The sequence below is a fragment of the Leptodactylus fuscus genome, chromosome 4 (assembly GCF_031893055.1).
Source record: "Leptodactylus fuscus isolate aLepFus1 chromosome 4, aLepFus1.hap2, whole genome shotgun sequence".
Classification (NCBI taxonomy): domain Eukaryota; kingdom Metazoa; phylum Chordata; class Amphibia; order Anura; family Leptodactylidae; genus Leptodactylus; species Leptodactylus fuscus.
Window position 1 is genome coordinate 117,528,590 of NC_134268.1, and position 17,303 is coordinate 117,545,892.

Genomic DNA, 17,303 nt, shown 5'->3' on the forward strand with positions numbered 1-17,303 from the left:
CCCTGCACATAGTATTATCCCCCATAGTGGTCCCTGCACACAGTATTATCCCCCATAGTGGCCCCTGCACACAGTATTATCCCCCATAGTGGCCCCTGCACACAGTATTATCCCCCATAGTGGCCCCTGCACACAGTATTATGTCCCTTAGTGGCTCCTGCACACAGTATTATCCCCCATAGTGGCCCCTGCACACAGTATTATCCCCAATAGTGGCCCCTGCACACAGTATTATCCCCCATAGTCGCCCCTGCACACACTATTATGTCCCACTGTGGACACCTATAAACAATTATTATACTCTGGGTTCTTTTCAGACCCCAGGGTATAATAATCGGAAACCAAGGGGAATAAACACTGGCCAGGATCGTGGAGAGGTAAGTAACAGTGTTTTTTATGTTTCTTACCTCTCCCGGTCCGCCGATCATTATACTCGGGGGTCCGAAAAGACCCCTGAGTATAATGATAGCAGTGGTAGAGACTGTCACCGGGCCCCTAATGTTCCGGGCCATGTGGCAGCTGCCTCTGCTGCTATGGCAGTAGTTACGCCACTGCTTACCAGCTTTCCTGTCCCTGCTGAAGAAAAGCCTCCCCATAGCATGATCCTGCTACCATCATGTTTCAGAGTGGGGATGGTCTGTTCAGGCTGATGAGCAGTGTTACTTTTCCACCACAAAAAGTTCAACTTTGATCTCATCTGACTAGAGCAGCTTCTTCCACATGTTTGGGGTCCCCTATATGGCTTGTGGCAAACTGCAAACATCACTTCTTCTGTCTTTCTTTCGACAATGGTTTTCTTCTTGGCACTCTTCCACAATGGCCAGATTTGTAGAGTGCATGACTTATGATTATCCTGTGGACAGATTCTCCCACCTGAGCTGTGGATTTCTGCAGTTCCTCCAGAGTGACAAATAGCTCACTGAAACAGATAGGGAGTCACCCCTTCTAAATTAGGCACAGACAGGAGCAATCTAATCTCTAAAAGGGTAACTAATATATTTTTAAAACTTTACTTTTATTAATAAACCAAATAAAGTGCAGAAAATAAACCAAAAGGGTAAAAAACCACAACGGTCAGCGGTCAATGATTAACCACACCTCCTTGCCCACGTGGTTCATCCCTATACACTGCTGTATTAGGTTCTCCTTTCTCCTATGCCAGCCTCTCTGACTCGCCGGAGGTACCACCCCTTCTCATCACAGGTCGATCACCGAACACGTGAACTACGGTCACATGACTCACACAATGGTGTAGCAGACCGACAGTTCCTCTCTATTGTGCCGGTTTTGCCAAAGCCGAACGTGCCGCCCCTTCTCATCATTAGACCAGTCAATGATCACGTGACCGGTAGTCATATGACTCACAATGGCATAACAGTCTATCCGACCACATTACAACACACAGATTGCTGAGTTGCACTCGCGGTTATGTGATGACCTTGCCATTTGACTATCACAGTAGACGGCTCTCCGCTTGCCCTTCCATACCTCACTAAACTGCCTGCTTGGCAATCCTGAGCAAGCATGTGGATGAGGGGGTGACACAAGCGGTAGCAGGGGGTGACAGAAGAGGTAGTATTGCTTATTCAATGGCCAGACAATTTTGTAATAGAGGTTACTGTCACTACACAAACCTAAAACTATATGAGCCTTCACCAGTCATGTCCTTTAACATGCAGATGGTGCATGGACATATAAAGTTAGACTGAAACGGCATCATATCATGTGGGGTAATATGGGAGTGTGAACAGAGGAGGGTTTGTTTTACAGATAATAACTAAGAAGGGTTTACATTAGTGTTAGGATGGGGTCTCACAGGTTTTCCTTCCGGCGCACAGCACCACCTGCGGGTAAATCCAGTTCTTGCCCTTGGCGCCGGACGGTGAGGGTTGTGGAGTCTAAGTCCAGCATTTGGCCTACTGAGCATGCTCGGACTTTTTGGAGACGCTCTGAGGCTAGGTCTCATTTTCACCCTACTGAGCATACTCAGACTTTTTGGAGACGTTCTGAGGCTAAGTCCCATTCCACCCATACTGGGCATGCCTAGTGAGGTTATGGCCACTGCCCTGTGGGCGGGGACTTGCCTTTATATGGTGTGAGCCGACGCCCACCGGGTGCTCACACTTTAACTATTATGTTGAGACAGAGAGGTTCAGGGTTAGGTTCCTGTCAATGCCAGGTTACCAGTGCATGTATTCTCGGGTAGGATTCCTGGGTACTGACGGTAGTGAACTATTTAGCCTGTTGGGTCTGTCCAGTATTATTATAGCTCCAAAGCTGTTGTGGAGCCCATTGCGATTCTGACCAGGGGTGACATTAACCCTTGGCAGCCTTGATTGCAGCCTATACGCAGGTGCAGTTCCCCAGTAAGTTTCTGGTGTACCAGTGCTGCCGCCTGTTCACATTAAAGCTACACAAAACACCTGCCCAGTGAGGTCAAATGGGGCACTCCTCCTTTGCAGCCAGTTCACCATGGAGCTGCACGAACGCCTTCACCCAGTGAAGTTAACTGGTGAACGTGCGTTGGTCCGTGTTCACACTTAAGCCGCGCGAACATACTGCTGCTTCGCTCAGGCAGACGGCCGCCCTTCTGGGGCTTGTGGACCTCGACTGCAGCCACTACCGCAGTCAAGAGGTTCTGCCTAAATAATTATATATATATATATATATATATATATACAGAACCGTAACAATTAGGAATTGTGATAGGTCTGTCTGAAAAGATGTGTCATTTAGTTTGCACTTGAAGCTGTAGAAATTGGGTCTTGATCTAATTTTCTAGGGTAGAACATTCCAGATAAGAGGTGCAACTCTGGAGAAGTCTTGGATACGGGAGTGAGAGTTTCTGATAATAGAAGATGTTCGTCTTAGGTCATTGAGTGCAGAGCGTGGGTTGGGTGCAGCATTATGCAAAGCCATGTGGATGAGGGTGATAAGCTTATATTAAATTCTGTAATGAATAGGCAGCCAATGTAGTGACTGGCACGCAATGGAGACATCACTGTAGCATCTAGACTGATAGATATGCCTGGCTGCTGCATTCAGAATAGATTGCAGAGGGGAGAGTTTAGTAAGGAGAAGACTGATCAGTAAGGAGTTACAGTAGTCAAGGCAAGAGTGAATCAATAAGTGTCTTTAATGTATGTCTGGTAAAGGAAGAATGTATTCTGGAGATGTTTTTGAGGTGGAGATGACATGAGCATGCAAGTGATTGGATATTGAGGGTGAAGAAAAGGTCTGAGTCAAACACAAGTGCGCATGCTGCCTAGGAGTTACAGTAAGACCGGAGTCTGCAACGGATATATCAGACTTTGGGATGATGGGCAGGATAGTCCTTCTTCTCTTCAGGCTGTTATTCACATCAGAAAATATATTGCAGCCATATATCAGGCAGCCCAGGCACACTAATAGTGTGCCAGGAATTGTTCCTGAAATTCTCTAACTTATCAATTTGCCAATGCTATGATGTGGAGACATTTGCTCCCATAAAGATATGACGGGCACATTAGTCCAGGTTCTCTTCTGGCTCCCTGGAGGCAATGTGTAATAGAAGAGGGGAATTTATAATACACTGCAATACATTAATTTTGTAGTATATTGTATGTACAACCAGAAACCTGAGGCCGTTTTACAGTCACAGCAATGTGGATGAGATTCTAGTGAATACCCCACTTTGGGGAAAAATATACGCGATTTCCAAAAGTTTTGTGGTTTTGGAAATCACAGCATGTCAATTATACCTATGGAAACGCTGGCGATTTCCCCATAGGTATAACTGAAGCAGATAGGTTTCCTCTGTGGACTGTGAAAAGCAATGCAGGAAAAACTGCAATGCGTTGCTGCCACAGTTTTTCCTGCTGCGTTTTTTTGCTGCAGAACACTATGTGGGGCCTTTCTTAAGGCTATTCCCACATGGTACCTACAAAAAATTGTGAGTGATAAGATCCCTTTAAAACATAACAAAGACCATATGAATTTGATATTACCAAAACATGCCTACCCACAAATTATAGGTAAAGTGTCATGTTTACCACACAGTGATCGCCATAAAAACAAATTGTATAACTTCCCAGTACATTGTACAGAATATTAAATAGTACCATTAGGAAGCACAATTTCTCCCACAAAAAAATAAGCCCTCATACAACTCTGTGAATGGAAAACCTTAAAAATTATGGCTTTTGGAAAGCAGTGAGTAAAAAAATCAAACATAATAAACAAAAGTGGCATAGGAGGGAAAGGATTAGGGAATATAACTTCAGATGCAATGATCAAACTAAACATCTGCTAGAATGAGGAGATGAGATTTGGTTTGAAAAGAAATGTCGAATGTAAATAGATGATTTATGAGCTAAACATCGCACATAACTTGAAAATTACACCTTAACTGCCAAGATATCTTTCAATGGTACTATTCTGTTGTCGGGCCAGCAGAGCTGTTCAGCACTAGTATCGGGACAGCAGCAAGCAAGGCCGCATGCCCGTATCGCAGTTGAGTTCCGGACAGCGTCGCGCATCGTAGATGAGTTCCGGACAGCATCGGGTTCAGCAGCATTGACACACACACATAGCTAATTGTAAGTGGATATATTTTATTTTGTAATTGCCGGCAGAGCTGCTCTGCACTAGTATCGGGACAGCAGAAGCAGCATCGTAGTGAAAGAAATGGACACGCCAGGCTGGACCGATGATGACAGAAAAATTAGGTGCCAAATTAGTGTGTTCGTAGTTTTAGTCACAGTACTCACTGTTGTTTCAGTCACAGTTCTCAGCAGTTTCGTCACATGGATTACACGCTGTGGGATCTACCTGCAGATGAGAAATCAGCATTTGAACTGTTCCAAGCCAATGGTCTGATCCATAAGAGCCGGTTTTGTGCTCGTAACCACCAGATGAAAATGTGTTTTTTGGCCAAGGCATCACCAAAATGGCGGTGCAGCAAACGTCCCTGTGACAAAAAAAAGGGTTTGAGATCGCAAACTTGTTTGCCAACTCACGCACTCCTTTTCTTATGGCTGCCCATTTCATATATTGTTGGTGCCAAGAGCTAAAATCCGTAGAGTTTTGTGAACAGCAATTGAAGATGAATCACAACACCTTCGTGGATTGGAATAATTACCTCTGTGCCTTAATATACGGACCTTCTACAAAGATAGGCGATCTAAGCAAAGTGGTTGAGGTGGATGAAAGCCTTTTTACAAAAAGGAAAAACAACAGCGGCCATGTTCTGCCACCACAATGGATCTTTGAAGGATTGTGCCGTGAGACGAAGGAGTGTTTTGTTGTTGCAATGCCAGAAAGATCAGCTACAACATTGATAGCTGCTATTAAAGCCAACGTGGCAGATGGGAGTATAATCTACTGTGATTGTTGGAAGGGGTATAATATTGCAGACTTACAAGCTGCTGGCTACGACCATTTAACAGTGAACCACAAGTACAATTTTGTTGACCCAAACACTCATTGCCACATGCAAAATGTGGAACGTTTGAGGGGAAATGCTAAATGGGTGCAATAAAAGACAGCGCGGAATAGCCCGCCAGTATCTGGAGTCATACTTAGCCGAATTCATGTGTCGAAAAAATCATTCCAAAGCAACAATGTTCACAGATTTGTTAAAAGAGATCGCTAATTTCATGCCTCCTGTTTAAGACGAGTTATATAACACGTGTATAACGTGTTTAAACGTGTTTAAACGTGTTTAAACGTGTATAACAGCGCGTCCATCTCTTTCACCACGATGCTGCTGCTGCTGTCCTGATACTAGTGCTGAGCAGCTCTGCCAGCAATTACGAAATAAACTATATCCACTTACAATTAGCTGTGTGTGTGTGTGTGAATGCTGCAGAATCCGATGCTGTCCGGAACACATCTGCGATGCGCGGTGCTGTCCGGAACTCAACTGCGATGCGGGCATGCGGCCTTGCTTGCTGCTGTCCCGATACTAGTGCTGAACACCTCTGCTGGCCCGATAACGGAAGAGTACCCTTTAAATTTCCAGAACGTAAATCTAGTATAAAATAATCATACATTTTAAGGGCAGATATATTAGGTGGTCATCAGTCTATGTAACTCACTGCCTTGACTGTTTTAAGATTAAATAGAAACTGTGCAATTTTGCACTTTTTAATTACTTTGGATAAATCTGACAGCAATCTGTTTAATCCGTCTGCAATCTGTCAGAAATCGGAAAATCTTATGTAATTTGCAAATTGCTTGTCAAAATAGTATTCTTAAGTACCTTTGTCACCTACCAGATTGTCAAATAGATCTAATGAGGATGATTTCCATGTGCTTTAGTGACTAAAGATGTGGCTCTAAACAGTAATTAATTAGCCATGTAAAATGAACAAATCGAATGTGTTATCAGACTGCTAACATAGCTAATACATAGGTAGGTGAAAACTCCCAAACTGCTTTTAGGAACCAGACATTTTGGAAAGAATAGAACTTTTAGTTAAAATGTGAGTTTATCATCCTATTTTCCTAGGAATCTTGCCTATCATATAACTATGGCATGGCATCAGCTGCGAACATATATTGACAGCCTCCATGGAATTACAGCTGTTGACCCCATATAGAGACAAGTGTCCACATAGTCACAGCCACATCTCTTATAGAAAGACAGTCAGAATCTACTATGTGTAGAGACAGTCCCAGCATCCACCTATGAAATACCATAGGCGCCAAGTAGTGACATCCTCACCAAATACAATTATAGCCTTCATATGATTTATATGGCTAAGGGTACTACTCCTAGGATGATAGCAATAGATAGCGGTACTGCAATGGACACCAGCAGAGCAACTCTGTCTGTGTCCATTTCCACTGACTATCCTTTATCTGTGACTTGAAAAGTTCTGAAGTATGTGCTGGTGATATATAAATAAAGTTGTTATTATTATTAATAATACTAATACTACTACTAATAATAATAATAATATAAAACAAGGCAAATGATTTCTTCCGTCATTTGTTTCCTTTAGTAATGGAAATAAAAGCCCTGCATGCTGGATTTTTTCTTCCATCAGAAAAGTAAAAATGTGATGGATGAAAGCTTCCATACAGTTTTTTTGTTTTTATATGGCGGTAAATGCAGGCGACATCAGGCAGAAGGAGTTTCATTTGCATTTGTTGTTTAATGTCCGTTGCTCTCATCTAGTGACGGATGAGAGCTGTGTTACACAGCCGAGGGCCAGGACCAAGCACTGGAGTCAGAAGAGACTCCGACTCCAGTGGATTAACCCCCTTGATATCCTAGAGGGGCTGCCATGGCAGCCAGGAGGCTGGGCCACAGCTTCCTGATGGCCTCTGCATAATTGTAGTAGGAACTGATGTGCGATGTTCTGCAATACTATGTAATGCAGTACATTGCACGTTGAATCTGAGATGCCATCTTCACGTCCTTTATGGGACATGTAAAAAATGAAAAAGCACACATACACTAAAAACATACAAAAATAAATAATAAACATAAACATAGTTATGAGGTTTGGAAGCGGAGGATGGAAGATTCAAAAACGAAAATCAAAAAATGTCCGCGGCGGGAAGGGGTTAATAATAAGGCCCGGAAAAAAGAAGTGAGATGCTCATTCTTCAGGCGGAGTCGCCTCGCGATTCAATTGAAGCTTCTTATGCTTATAACTGCTACAAGAAAATGTCCGCTTACGATACTGTGTGGCCGATTTTCTTGTGGCCGCGGGCATGCATAGTCAGCTTTGCCCTAGGCCCGAGGCCTAGAAGTTTGAAGCCAACCCCTGGAAGAAGACGCGTCAAGACCCCATTCCTGAAAAAGTTGGAGGCGGCGCTGGAGAGTTCTCTCGCAGTATTGGGGATGCCCCCAGTGCTGCTTGAGCGCTGGGGCCTGCCCCCAGTGCTGCAAGAGAACTCATTTGCATACCGGCGGAAAATGGGATTTTAACTCAAAGGCGGGGCGGAGAAGATATCTAAAGGTAGGAGACGAATAGCCTTTCTTAAGGGTATTCCGACGTGTTAGGGAGAAAAAAAAGTTTTTAATGGTAGAATCCCTTTAATGAGCCAGATACATGTAATCACCGGCCACAGCCTTCAGTATAGCTGACTGTTGACCACAGACTCATATTTATTTACTCCACAATAGCAGCTATAAGCATTCAATTGAATAGCTGCATGTACAAATAACAAATTCACTGTTCAGAGGGAGATTGCAGCCCCTCCACAGTCTATAGGTGAGATAGTATACAAGCTCTCCACTGCATATACTGCACATTCCTATCTCATGGTGTCATAGGCCCAATTCCTAAACCATCCTAGACAACTTAAACCAATAATAAACCTATAATAAAAGACACTACACAATCTTGTGGACAAATAAAGCCGCGGTGTTTATTAAGGGTTAAATTAGGTTATTAAATAATTAATTAATACATTTTAAAGGATAAATTTAATTAACCAATAATAATAAGCATAATTGAACCAATAAAATATCACCAAATAGTTCAAATAACAAAATAATAATCACCAATGAACCTAGTCTACCCAGCATTAGCCACATTCTCCCAGCCGACTTTACATCGACCTTCGCCATCAATGCCTTATAACCAAACCGCTGTAACAACAAAATAGCATGTTCAAAAGAAGCATACCGAACAGCATACCGAAGTTCCTTATCTACTTCATCATTCAGCGAACCCCCTTCTGGGTACGACAAATGATGAATCAGCCTGAACGTATTCGGCTCCTTCTTGGGCACTATACCTAAAGGAGAAAACCGAAAATTCTTAAATGAGGGGGAAGCAAACGGCCCCTCCATCCGACCAGCCGCAATCTCTTTAGACAACTTTTCTCTAACTATGTCCTTAAACTGCTCAACCGACTTCAAATTGTAAACCCAAGCGCAACCAGAACCGGAATAACCAGGAACCAAAAAACCATTGTTAAAACCGTCATAAAGCAACTTAGCTTTCTCCCTGTCTGGGTAGACCCTTAGCCACGGCTCCAGCCTTGCTAACATCACTGGAGTCCATGCTTTTGGAAACCTGCTCTCTAGTACTGGGGGTTTGCTGCAATTGGCTGGCTCTCTTATAGCACCAGCACTGGGGGGTGAGACCCCCGCAAAAGGAACATTCTTGCTTGTATCCACAGTTCGCCAGCCACTTGCACTGAGCCTCATTGTACGCAAAACACACTCCCTTACGAAAAACATTACCACTTGCATTAGCAGAACCAGCAACATTAGCATTATCATGGCGCACTGGTGCAGCCTTTTGAGGCAGCAAAAAATGCAACCATAATCCTATATCTTTAGAGCCCCATTTTAATGAGGGGTACACCGCCATTTTCTGACGAAACATCTCATCGTATTGGAACCATGCCATTCCACCAAACTGGCGGTATGCCTCCAATACGATGTCAACATGCTGAAACAGCCCGCTACAGGATGGGAATTTTTCCCCATACACAGAGGCAAATATACAAAAAGCCTGTAACCAGTTATTAAAAGACCGCAGCGGGCCTTTACGTTTATCATCCTCACTCCTGTCCGCCTTAGATTCCTTAACTAAATGCTCTTTAGCGGACGGGAGTAAAGACAACAAATCTACATATTCGTAACGCCATATGCGCTCCTTAACAGCTGACTGTAAGTGAAAACCCAAAGGCGATATGGCGCAAGACATCATCTCTCTAGTAGCAATTTCTGGAACACCAATACCTTTTTCTAAAACAGGCAATTCTACATCAGAATTAACAGAGGGCTGACTAACGCTATTCCATACATTAGCATGTGAACTAACAGCAGGTTTAACTAAGCTAATTACTGCTTTCATAAACTCCGACATTAAACCTACGCTAGCATTGTCTGCTACGCTAGGTACTGCAGGAAGAGAAAAAGGGATAGAATGTATCTCACCCCCATGATCAGCTTCATCAGATGACAGGTCCCTTGAAGTGGAGGCTCTCGGGTCCCTCTGCTGCTGTGGATGCTGCTCCTGTCTGGGCTGGACCGCACGGATGCTGGAACCACTTCTCCTCTTCACAGGGGACACCGGCAGGGAGTAGACGACATGGCTTCTCCTGGTTCTCTTCCCACCTCTTCTGACTTCTTGCTGCCCCAGGTCTTCAGGCGCTGCTCCCTGCTCCAGCAGAGCAGGCGCCGCGGATCTCCGGCCTCTATGCTCCTGACGTGTCGCCAGCTCAGCCTCCCCAGGTCCAGGAGGCAGGGCTGCTGCAGTGGAGGGAAGTGCCGCCCGTCCTGACAAGTGCTTCCGTTCAGGTCCCGGTGCCCTCACACTGGGAGAGGGCGCCTGAAGCTCTTCAGGAACCAGCGCCGCTCTCCATGTCAGCGGCGCTGACAATACGTCAGAAGATGCCGGCACCCACTCCATGCACTCGGGTGCCGGCAAAGTGGCTGAAGTCGGCGCCATACTCCACGTCAGCGGCGCCGACGGACTTCTGGGAGCCGCCGGCTCTGCCCCCATAGACATAGGGGCCGGCACTGCGCTGGGCGCCCCCCCCCCCCCATCAGTCCGGCATGCGGCAGAGCTCCTCTTCCGGCCACTTCTCCCCGGCTCTGCAGACAGCGCTTCAGGCAGCAGCGCTGCTGGCTCCAACACCTCACAAGCTTCCTCTGTGGCTTGCGATTCCTCCAGGCAGCACCGCAGCCACTCTTCACCCCCTCTGGACTCCGCTCTCCGGATCAGGGATCTCAGCAGCTCCTCCATACTCAGGTAAGCACAGGTTCTATAGCTTTGACGTGTTCAGCTTCTTTTTGCCGGCGAATGCTTGAGCCCAGCAAAACACCTCTTTATATTTCCAATTTTTCCCGCTGTTTAGAATTTCGGGACCAATCCGAAGATGGCTGCACCAAAACACCAGCTGCAGGAGACGCCCATGGTAAGTATCATGGCGATACCTAAAGGGGGAAGAAGAGGGGGAGGGGGAGAGAAAGACCAACAAACTACCCAGCAAACATGCAAAATACTTAAAAACACACAAAATTGCATTAATTAATAACAGCCTGAATGGACCATGACACCATGTGTCCCCCAGGCTAGGCGCTCTGGGGGGCCCCGCTATCATTCACAGAGGGAGATTGCAGCCCCTCCACAGTCTATATGTGAGGTAGTATACAAGCTCGCCACTGCATATACTGCACATTCCTGTCTCATTCACAGAGGGAGATTGCAGCCCCTCCACAGTCTATATGTGAGGTATTATACAAGCTCTCCACTGCATATACTGCACATTCCTGTCTCATTCACAGATGAGATTGCAGCCCCTCCACAGTCTATATGTGAGGTAGTATACAAGCTCTCCACTGCATATACTGCACATTCCTGTCTCATTCACAGATGAGATTGCAGCCCCTCCAGTCTATATGTGAGGTAGTATACAAGCTCGCCACTGCATATACTGCACATTCCTGTATCATTCACAGAGGGAGATTGCAGCCCCTCCACAGTCTATCTATACTATGGACTCTATATACTCTATAGCAGGGGTAGGGAACGTACGGCTCTCCAGCTGTTGCAAAACTACAACTCCCACCATTCATACTGGCTCTGCTGTTCTGGGAACTCCCATGGAAGTGAATGGAGCATGCTGGGAGTTGTAGTTTCACAGCAGCTGGAGAGCCAAAGGTTCCCTACCCCTGCTCTATAGGGACAGGCAGCAGAGTGAGACAGTATACAAGCCCTTCACTGCATATACTGCACATTCCTGTCTCATTCACAGATGAGATTGCAGCCCCTCCACAGTCTATAGGGACAGGCAGTAGAGTGAGATGGTATACAGGCTCTCCACTGCATATCCAATGCTACACATCCATGTTAGTGAGAGCTCTCTCCCACTCCTCTCCTTATAAGTGATGTGTGCAGCCACAGGAGCTCCATCGGATACAGCAGGGTGAGGTAATATGCACTCCTGACGTGAGGGCTGGGAGGAGCTGAGGGAGGACTGCAGCCTCCCGGTCCTCCCACATTTCTCCACAGTGTATGGATGCTGGGGCAGTATAGTGACTGCTTAGAGGGGGAGCTGCCGGCATCACCTCTCTGAGCTTCAGGGACAAGCAACAAGTATGTGCTGTAGTGGATGTAGCCAGCTGTGAGGAGGACTGTCTGCCCGGAGTCTGACTGGATTATCACAATGGCAGGGATCTGGAGTGTCGGGACCTTCTGAGGATTGCTGCAGCCTCTGACCTTTGTCTTCTAAGATTTTATTTAAGTACTGGCCCTGCCTGTGGAGGGCGCTAGTGTGCGCTTTATGCTCTGCCCAATGGAAATGCTTAGTGTCTGGGGTTTGAGAGCATGAAGTCTACAGGATGGGAGCGAACAATGGCAAATACGGCAGTGAGGGTAAGTGACAAGACTGCTGAGACCTGAGGAAGGGGCGGGGGGCTATTCCTTGCTGTACTATTGTTCTGTGGAGTATGGACAGGAGCATTTTAGGGAGTCTGTGGGACTGAATAAAGTTCAGCCTATTGTTGGAGGTCCCCAGGAAGGGCAGTCTCTCTGGGAAGCTGCAGTCACTCCTCAGTGTTGGACTGTCAACTTCTAGCAGCCACTGAGTGACAGGAAACTGGCTGCCTGCTGTCACCCTGGGCAGGTAATTGGTGACAGGTCACTGCTTTGTCTGAGCACTTTCTACAGTGCCAGTGTTCCCTGCTGTACAGACACTGTAAGGTAGACAGATCTGCTATGGCTGCCGTGCCCCTCTGTATTTTATATACTGGCTTATTGCTGCAAGTTTTCCACCCATTAACTTGCAGGTTATATCTGTGGACAGTAGAGGGGTGAGCGACTCCTCTCAAGGAGAACAAAAGGAGATCAGAAAATCCAGCTGAACTTGGACTGAGCGTGGATGTCCATCACCATACACATTAGAAGAGGGGACTCTGACAACCAGATTCAAGTTCATTGTCATTTTCATACGCACTGAGCATTTACAACAAAATCATGACAAGATGTAATTTAGAGGGGGTGACACAGCACAAAGTAATTTGGGGGGGGGAGGCTCAGGGCAGGGACATGAGTTCTGGGGTAGGAGTGACAATGGATTGGGGTGGTTGCTGGCTGCTTAGATTAGCTTTTTGCGATTCATGGAGCTATTGCCAAAGTTTGAGGTATTTTCAGTTTTGTTGTCACCCCGTGTCACACTTCTACAACTCGTACAGTCTGATGGCTGTTACTGTCTAGACCAGACCTGAGGCTAGGTATATATGGAGGTGTTCTAACTATATATGCTATTGTTTGCATGCTGCATAGCTTTGATATTACAGTTAGCATAATGTATGTTATTTCTCGTTTTGTACTGTGCTTCAGACAATGAGGGCACTATAGAAATCCATAATAAGCCTGTGGTTTAAGGTGATGTGTGCTGTGCCTTGTAGAACAATACACAGCAATGTTCATTGTAACTAAAAGCCACCAGGGGGCGCATGTGCAAAAAGTTTTTATTTATTTATTTATTTTTTTAAAGTTTGTGTCAAGAAAATGTAATCACTGCAAGAGTCAAGGGAAAAGTTCTAAAGAAAAGATGTTTGACGTAAGCCGTATATTAGCCATAACCCACAAAAATTATATTTGGTTGACTGTAACTTGTCCACTTCTCATCTGTCATTTATATACATATATTAACGCTATGCAACAAAAAGGATTTCGATACTCAAGCATTACATCCATTTTTGCTTGTTGAATAGCTCTAACCAAGGCCAAAGGAAGTCTTGAAGATCCTGTCTGCGTTGAGGAATGTTTACAAAGTTTCCTAGCCTAGTAATCACATTCTTTTGTGTGGAGTGTTTTTGCAATGTTGAGTATTGCAGTAACATGACATTATATACAAGTATAGTATAGTAAATATAATTATATACATGGCTATGTCTACAGTTATCATGTGATAATGCAGGTAAGGCCTGGTTCACATCTGCATTTGGTATTCTGTTCGGGAAATCCGCATGGGGACCCCCCCCGAACAGAATAGTGAACGCATTGACAAGCAGTGAGCAATGAAAGAACACGGACTCCATAGACCAGTGATGGCGAACCTTTTTGAGACCAAGTGCCCAAACTGCAACCCAAAACCCAATAAATTATCGTGGAGTTCCAACACGGCAATTTATCCTTAAAACTCTGTGGATCCACAATTGTGGACCCACAAATTGGGTGACTGGTGCTTTACAGAGCTTGTACTGAAAGGTAAAGGTCTCTGCATTTGGTAGTTTTGAACAATTATTGTTCACTATTTACATCACACAGGATCTGTTTTATAGTGACCGTGCAATGTTATTACAGCCTGTACTAATATCACATCTGCTATAAAACAGATACTGTGTGATATAAATAGCGAAGGGACCCCACAAAGTACAATCTGCCCCGCAATGGCCCCCCTCCTCACAGTACAATCTGCCCCGCAGTGGCCCCCACACACAGTACAATCTGCCCCGCAGTCGCCCACACACACAGTACAATCTGCCCCACAGTGGCCCCCACACACAGTACAAACTGCTCCGCAGTGGCCTCCACAAAGGATTTTAACTGTATACTCCACAGTAGCCCCCCTCCCCACACAATATTAAATGCTGCACAGTAGCCCCATCCTCACGCAGTATCAAATGCTCCAGGTAGCCCTCTCCCCACACGGTATTAAATGCTGCACAGTAGCCCCCCTCCCCACACAGTATTAAATGTTCCACGGTAGCCCCCTCCCCACACAGTATTAAATGTTCCACGGTAGCCCCCTCCCCACACAGTATTAAATGCTGCACAGTAGCCCCCCTCCCCACACAGTATTAAATGTTCCACGGTAGCCCCCTCCACACACGGTATTAAATGCTGCACAGTAGCCCCCCTCCCCACACAGCATGAAATGGTCCACAGTAGTCCTCCTCCCAACACAGCATGAAATGGTCCACAGAAGCCCCCTCTCCACACGGCATGAAATGGTCCACAGTAGCCCCCCTCCCCACACAGTACACACAGAAATATACTCACCTGAAGAGCCGCCGGGCATCCTCTCTCCTTTTCACTTCGGATACTGATGACTTACGTCATCACGCCTGCGCCAGTGCAGAAGTCCCACTCTCATACCTCCCAACTTTTGAAGAACAGAAAGAGGGACAAAATGTGCATAGCGCACCATGGCAAATTTAGCTTCGCCCACTTTTATGTTGACTCCACCCATTCTCATTCATTTTTCCATGTGCCCCCACACAGTATAATCCTCCTAAAGTCACCCGTACATTATATGTCCCCACATTAGAATGTGCCCACAGTATTCACTCCCTCCCCTGGTACCCCAGTTTAAACCGGTGGAAACTAGAGGGGACATGAAACTGGAGCAGCTGGAGGGGGACATTAACAGTGTATTTGGAGGGGGACAATAAATTAATGGCTGCTGAAGTGGGACATGAAACTTGGGCAGCTAGAAGCAGACATTAAACCTTAGGGGTAGCTGGAGGGTGACATTAAACTGGGGGCAACTAGAGGCAGACAGGTCCCCTCCAGCTACCTTCACGGTTTAATGCCCCCTCTAGTTGTCCCCAGTTTAATGTCCCCCCTCCATCTCTGCCCCCAGTTTCATGCTCCCCCTCATCTCTGCCCCCATTTTCATGTCCTCCCCTCCATCTCTGTCCCCAGTATAATGTTCCCCTTCCATCTCTGCCCTAGGTTATGGTTGCTGCTCAATTGATCCACACCTCACACACACTCTCCATCCTGCATCTCACAACCCCCATCCCCTCTCAGTACCTTACACATCTCTCCATCTCTTCCAGCACTGTACGGTTGATAAAGATACGCCTACCTAGTCACATGACGTCTGACGTCACAAGGTCCTTCAGGTCCTACAGTACAAGCTTTTTCTTGCTCTTATCGCAGTTACAACATTTTATCTGTTATAAGAGCGGGGGAAGTTTCTTAATAAGTAAAACACCTCAGGGACATAGTGGGACATGCAGGGAGCTGCGCGTTGGACCGCGGGACAGGAGTATAAAATCAGGAAAATCCTGCTAAATGCGGGACACTTGAGAGCTATGCACTCTGCAGTCAGCGTAGGCCGCGTGTAGCGTAGCTATCATCTGCATGTGCATTTGCACAACCAGCTGAAAGCAGCGATTGCTCACTAATGGGGAATTCTAGGGAATTCTGTACTGGATTTCCCGTTAGTGAGCGATCTGAGTGACTGCACGCGTGCCAGCAGAGGGAGCTCTGCATGCCCTAGGTTCGCCATCACTGCCATAGACTATAATTGGGTCCGTGTACTTTCTGCACAGAGTCTGAACAAGTTATGCGGACAGGAAAGTAGTTCATGAAGTACTTTTCTGTCTGCATGTTCTGTGTGGGCACCGTGGGGTCCGCGTGTTTTCATAAGCTCACCGCTTGCCAATTCAGGGGGTCCCCATGTGGACTCCCAGAACGGAATACTGAACGCAGATGTGAACCAGGCCTAAGAAGCACCACTCATCTCTGCTCTGCCTCTCTCTGATTTTCTAGTCCTCATTCTGTAAGTGACAGATAGGGATGGCTGGGCTTGCAGTCAGTTATCATTTATTTCAAAGGTGATTTGGTGGAGTCTGGACTTTGTAGGATAAAGTGGTTATTTCCCACCAAACTTTGCAAATTTATCTTTAGGCTATGTCCACACTTGTTGGGTCATCCAGCAGTGGACCCGACCACAACAACCAGCCGAAAATGACTGTGCTTAGTTGCTGCTTTAAGCCACAATTCCCATGTGGTTTGCCTCGGCTTTCAAGCTTTGCAGAGCAAAGGCTGAAAACTGCAGCTGAAGACACAGCAGTAGTACATATGCTATGTGTTCAAAATCCACAGCCCAAGACCATTTGCCTTGTGGTTTTTTTCTCCAGTGTGTGGATGGGACTGCTAACTCTAGTTTACAGAGACATAGCCAATGGTGATTTTGCAGAGGTTAGCCCACTGCAAACTCAACACATGTTTCCCCATCCATTTCACGTATTCATATGTACACTCTTAACATCTGTGTGGTCAGAGGCATTACTTGGAGTTCCTAGGCTCCAATGCATAATCTATAATGGGGGCCCCCACTTACCATGTGTTGTCTATAATACTGGTATCTACTTATGTTGTAGGTAGGCTCAGGCTTTATGGCCTGGTATCGAGGTATGGCTACCTCTGCACCCCCTCTAGCTGGAAAAAGAAAGATGTGCTCTATTTTGGTCCACTTTGCAGACCATGGATGCTCAATAAATTCTATGAAGATCATGAACATCACATTGCCTTTCATATGCTGTCTGTTTTCATGAACCCAGAGACATTAAAAATGTTTTTCGATTTCTCATGGACAACCATAAT

General features: G+C 45.9%; 1 protein-coding gene across 1 annotated transcript in view; it reads left to right on the forward strand.

Annotated features, from left to right (window-relative positions):
• Positions 1 to 11,912: 11,912 nt before the first annotated feature.
• Positions 11,913 to 17,303, forward strand: part of FBXL7 (F-box and leucine rich repeat protein 7) — a 192,732-nt gene continuing 187,341 nt past the window's right edge. Inside the window, exon 1 of the mRNA XM_075270981.1 lies at positions 11,913 to 12,332. Within this exon, the coding sequence (XP_075127082.1) occupies positions 12,299 to 12,332 (34 nt within the window). The 5' untranslated portion in view covers positions 11,913 to 12,298. The remainder of the gene's footprint in view (positions 12,333 to 17,303) is intronic.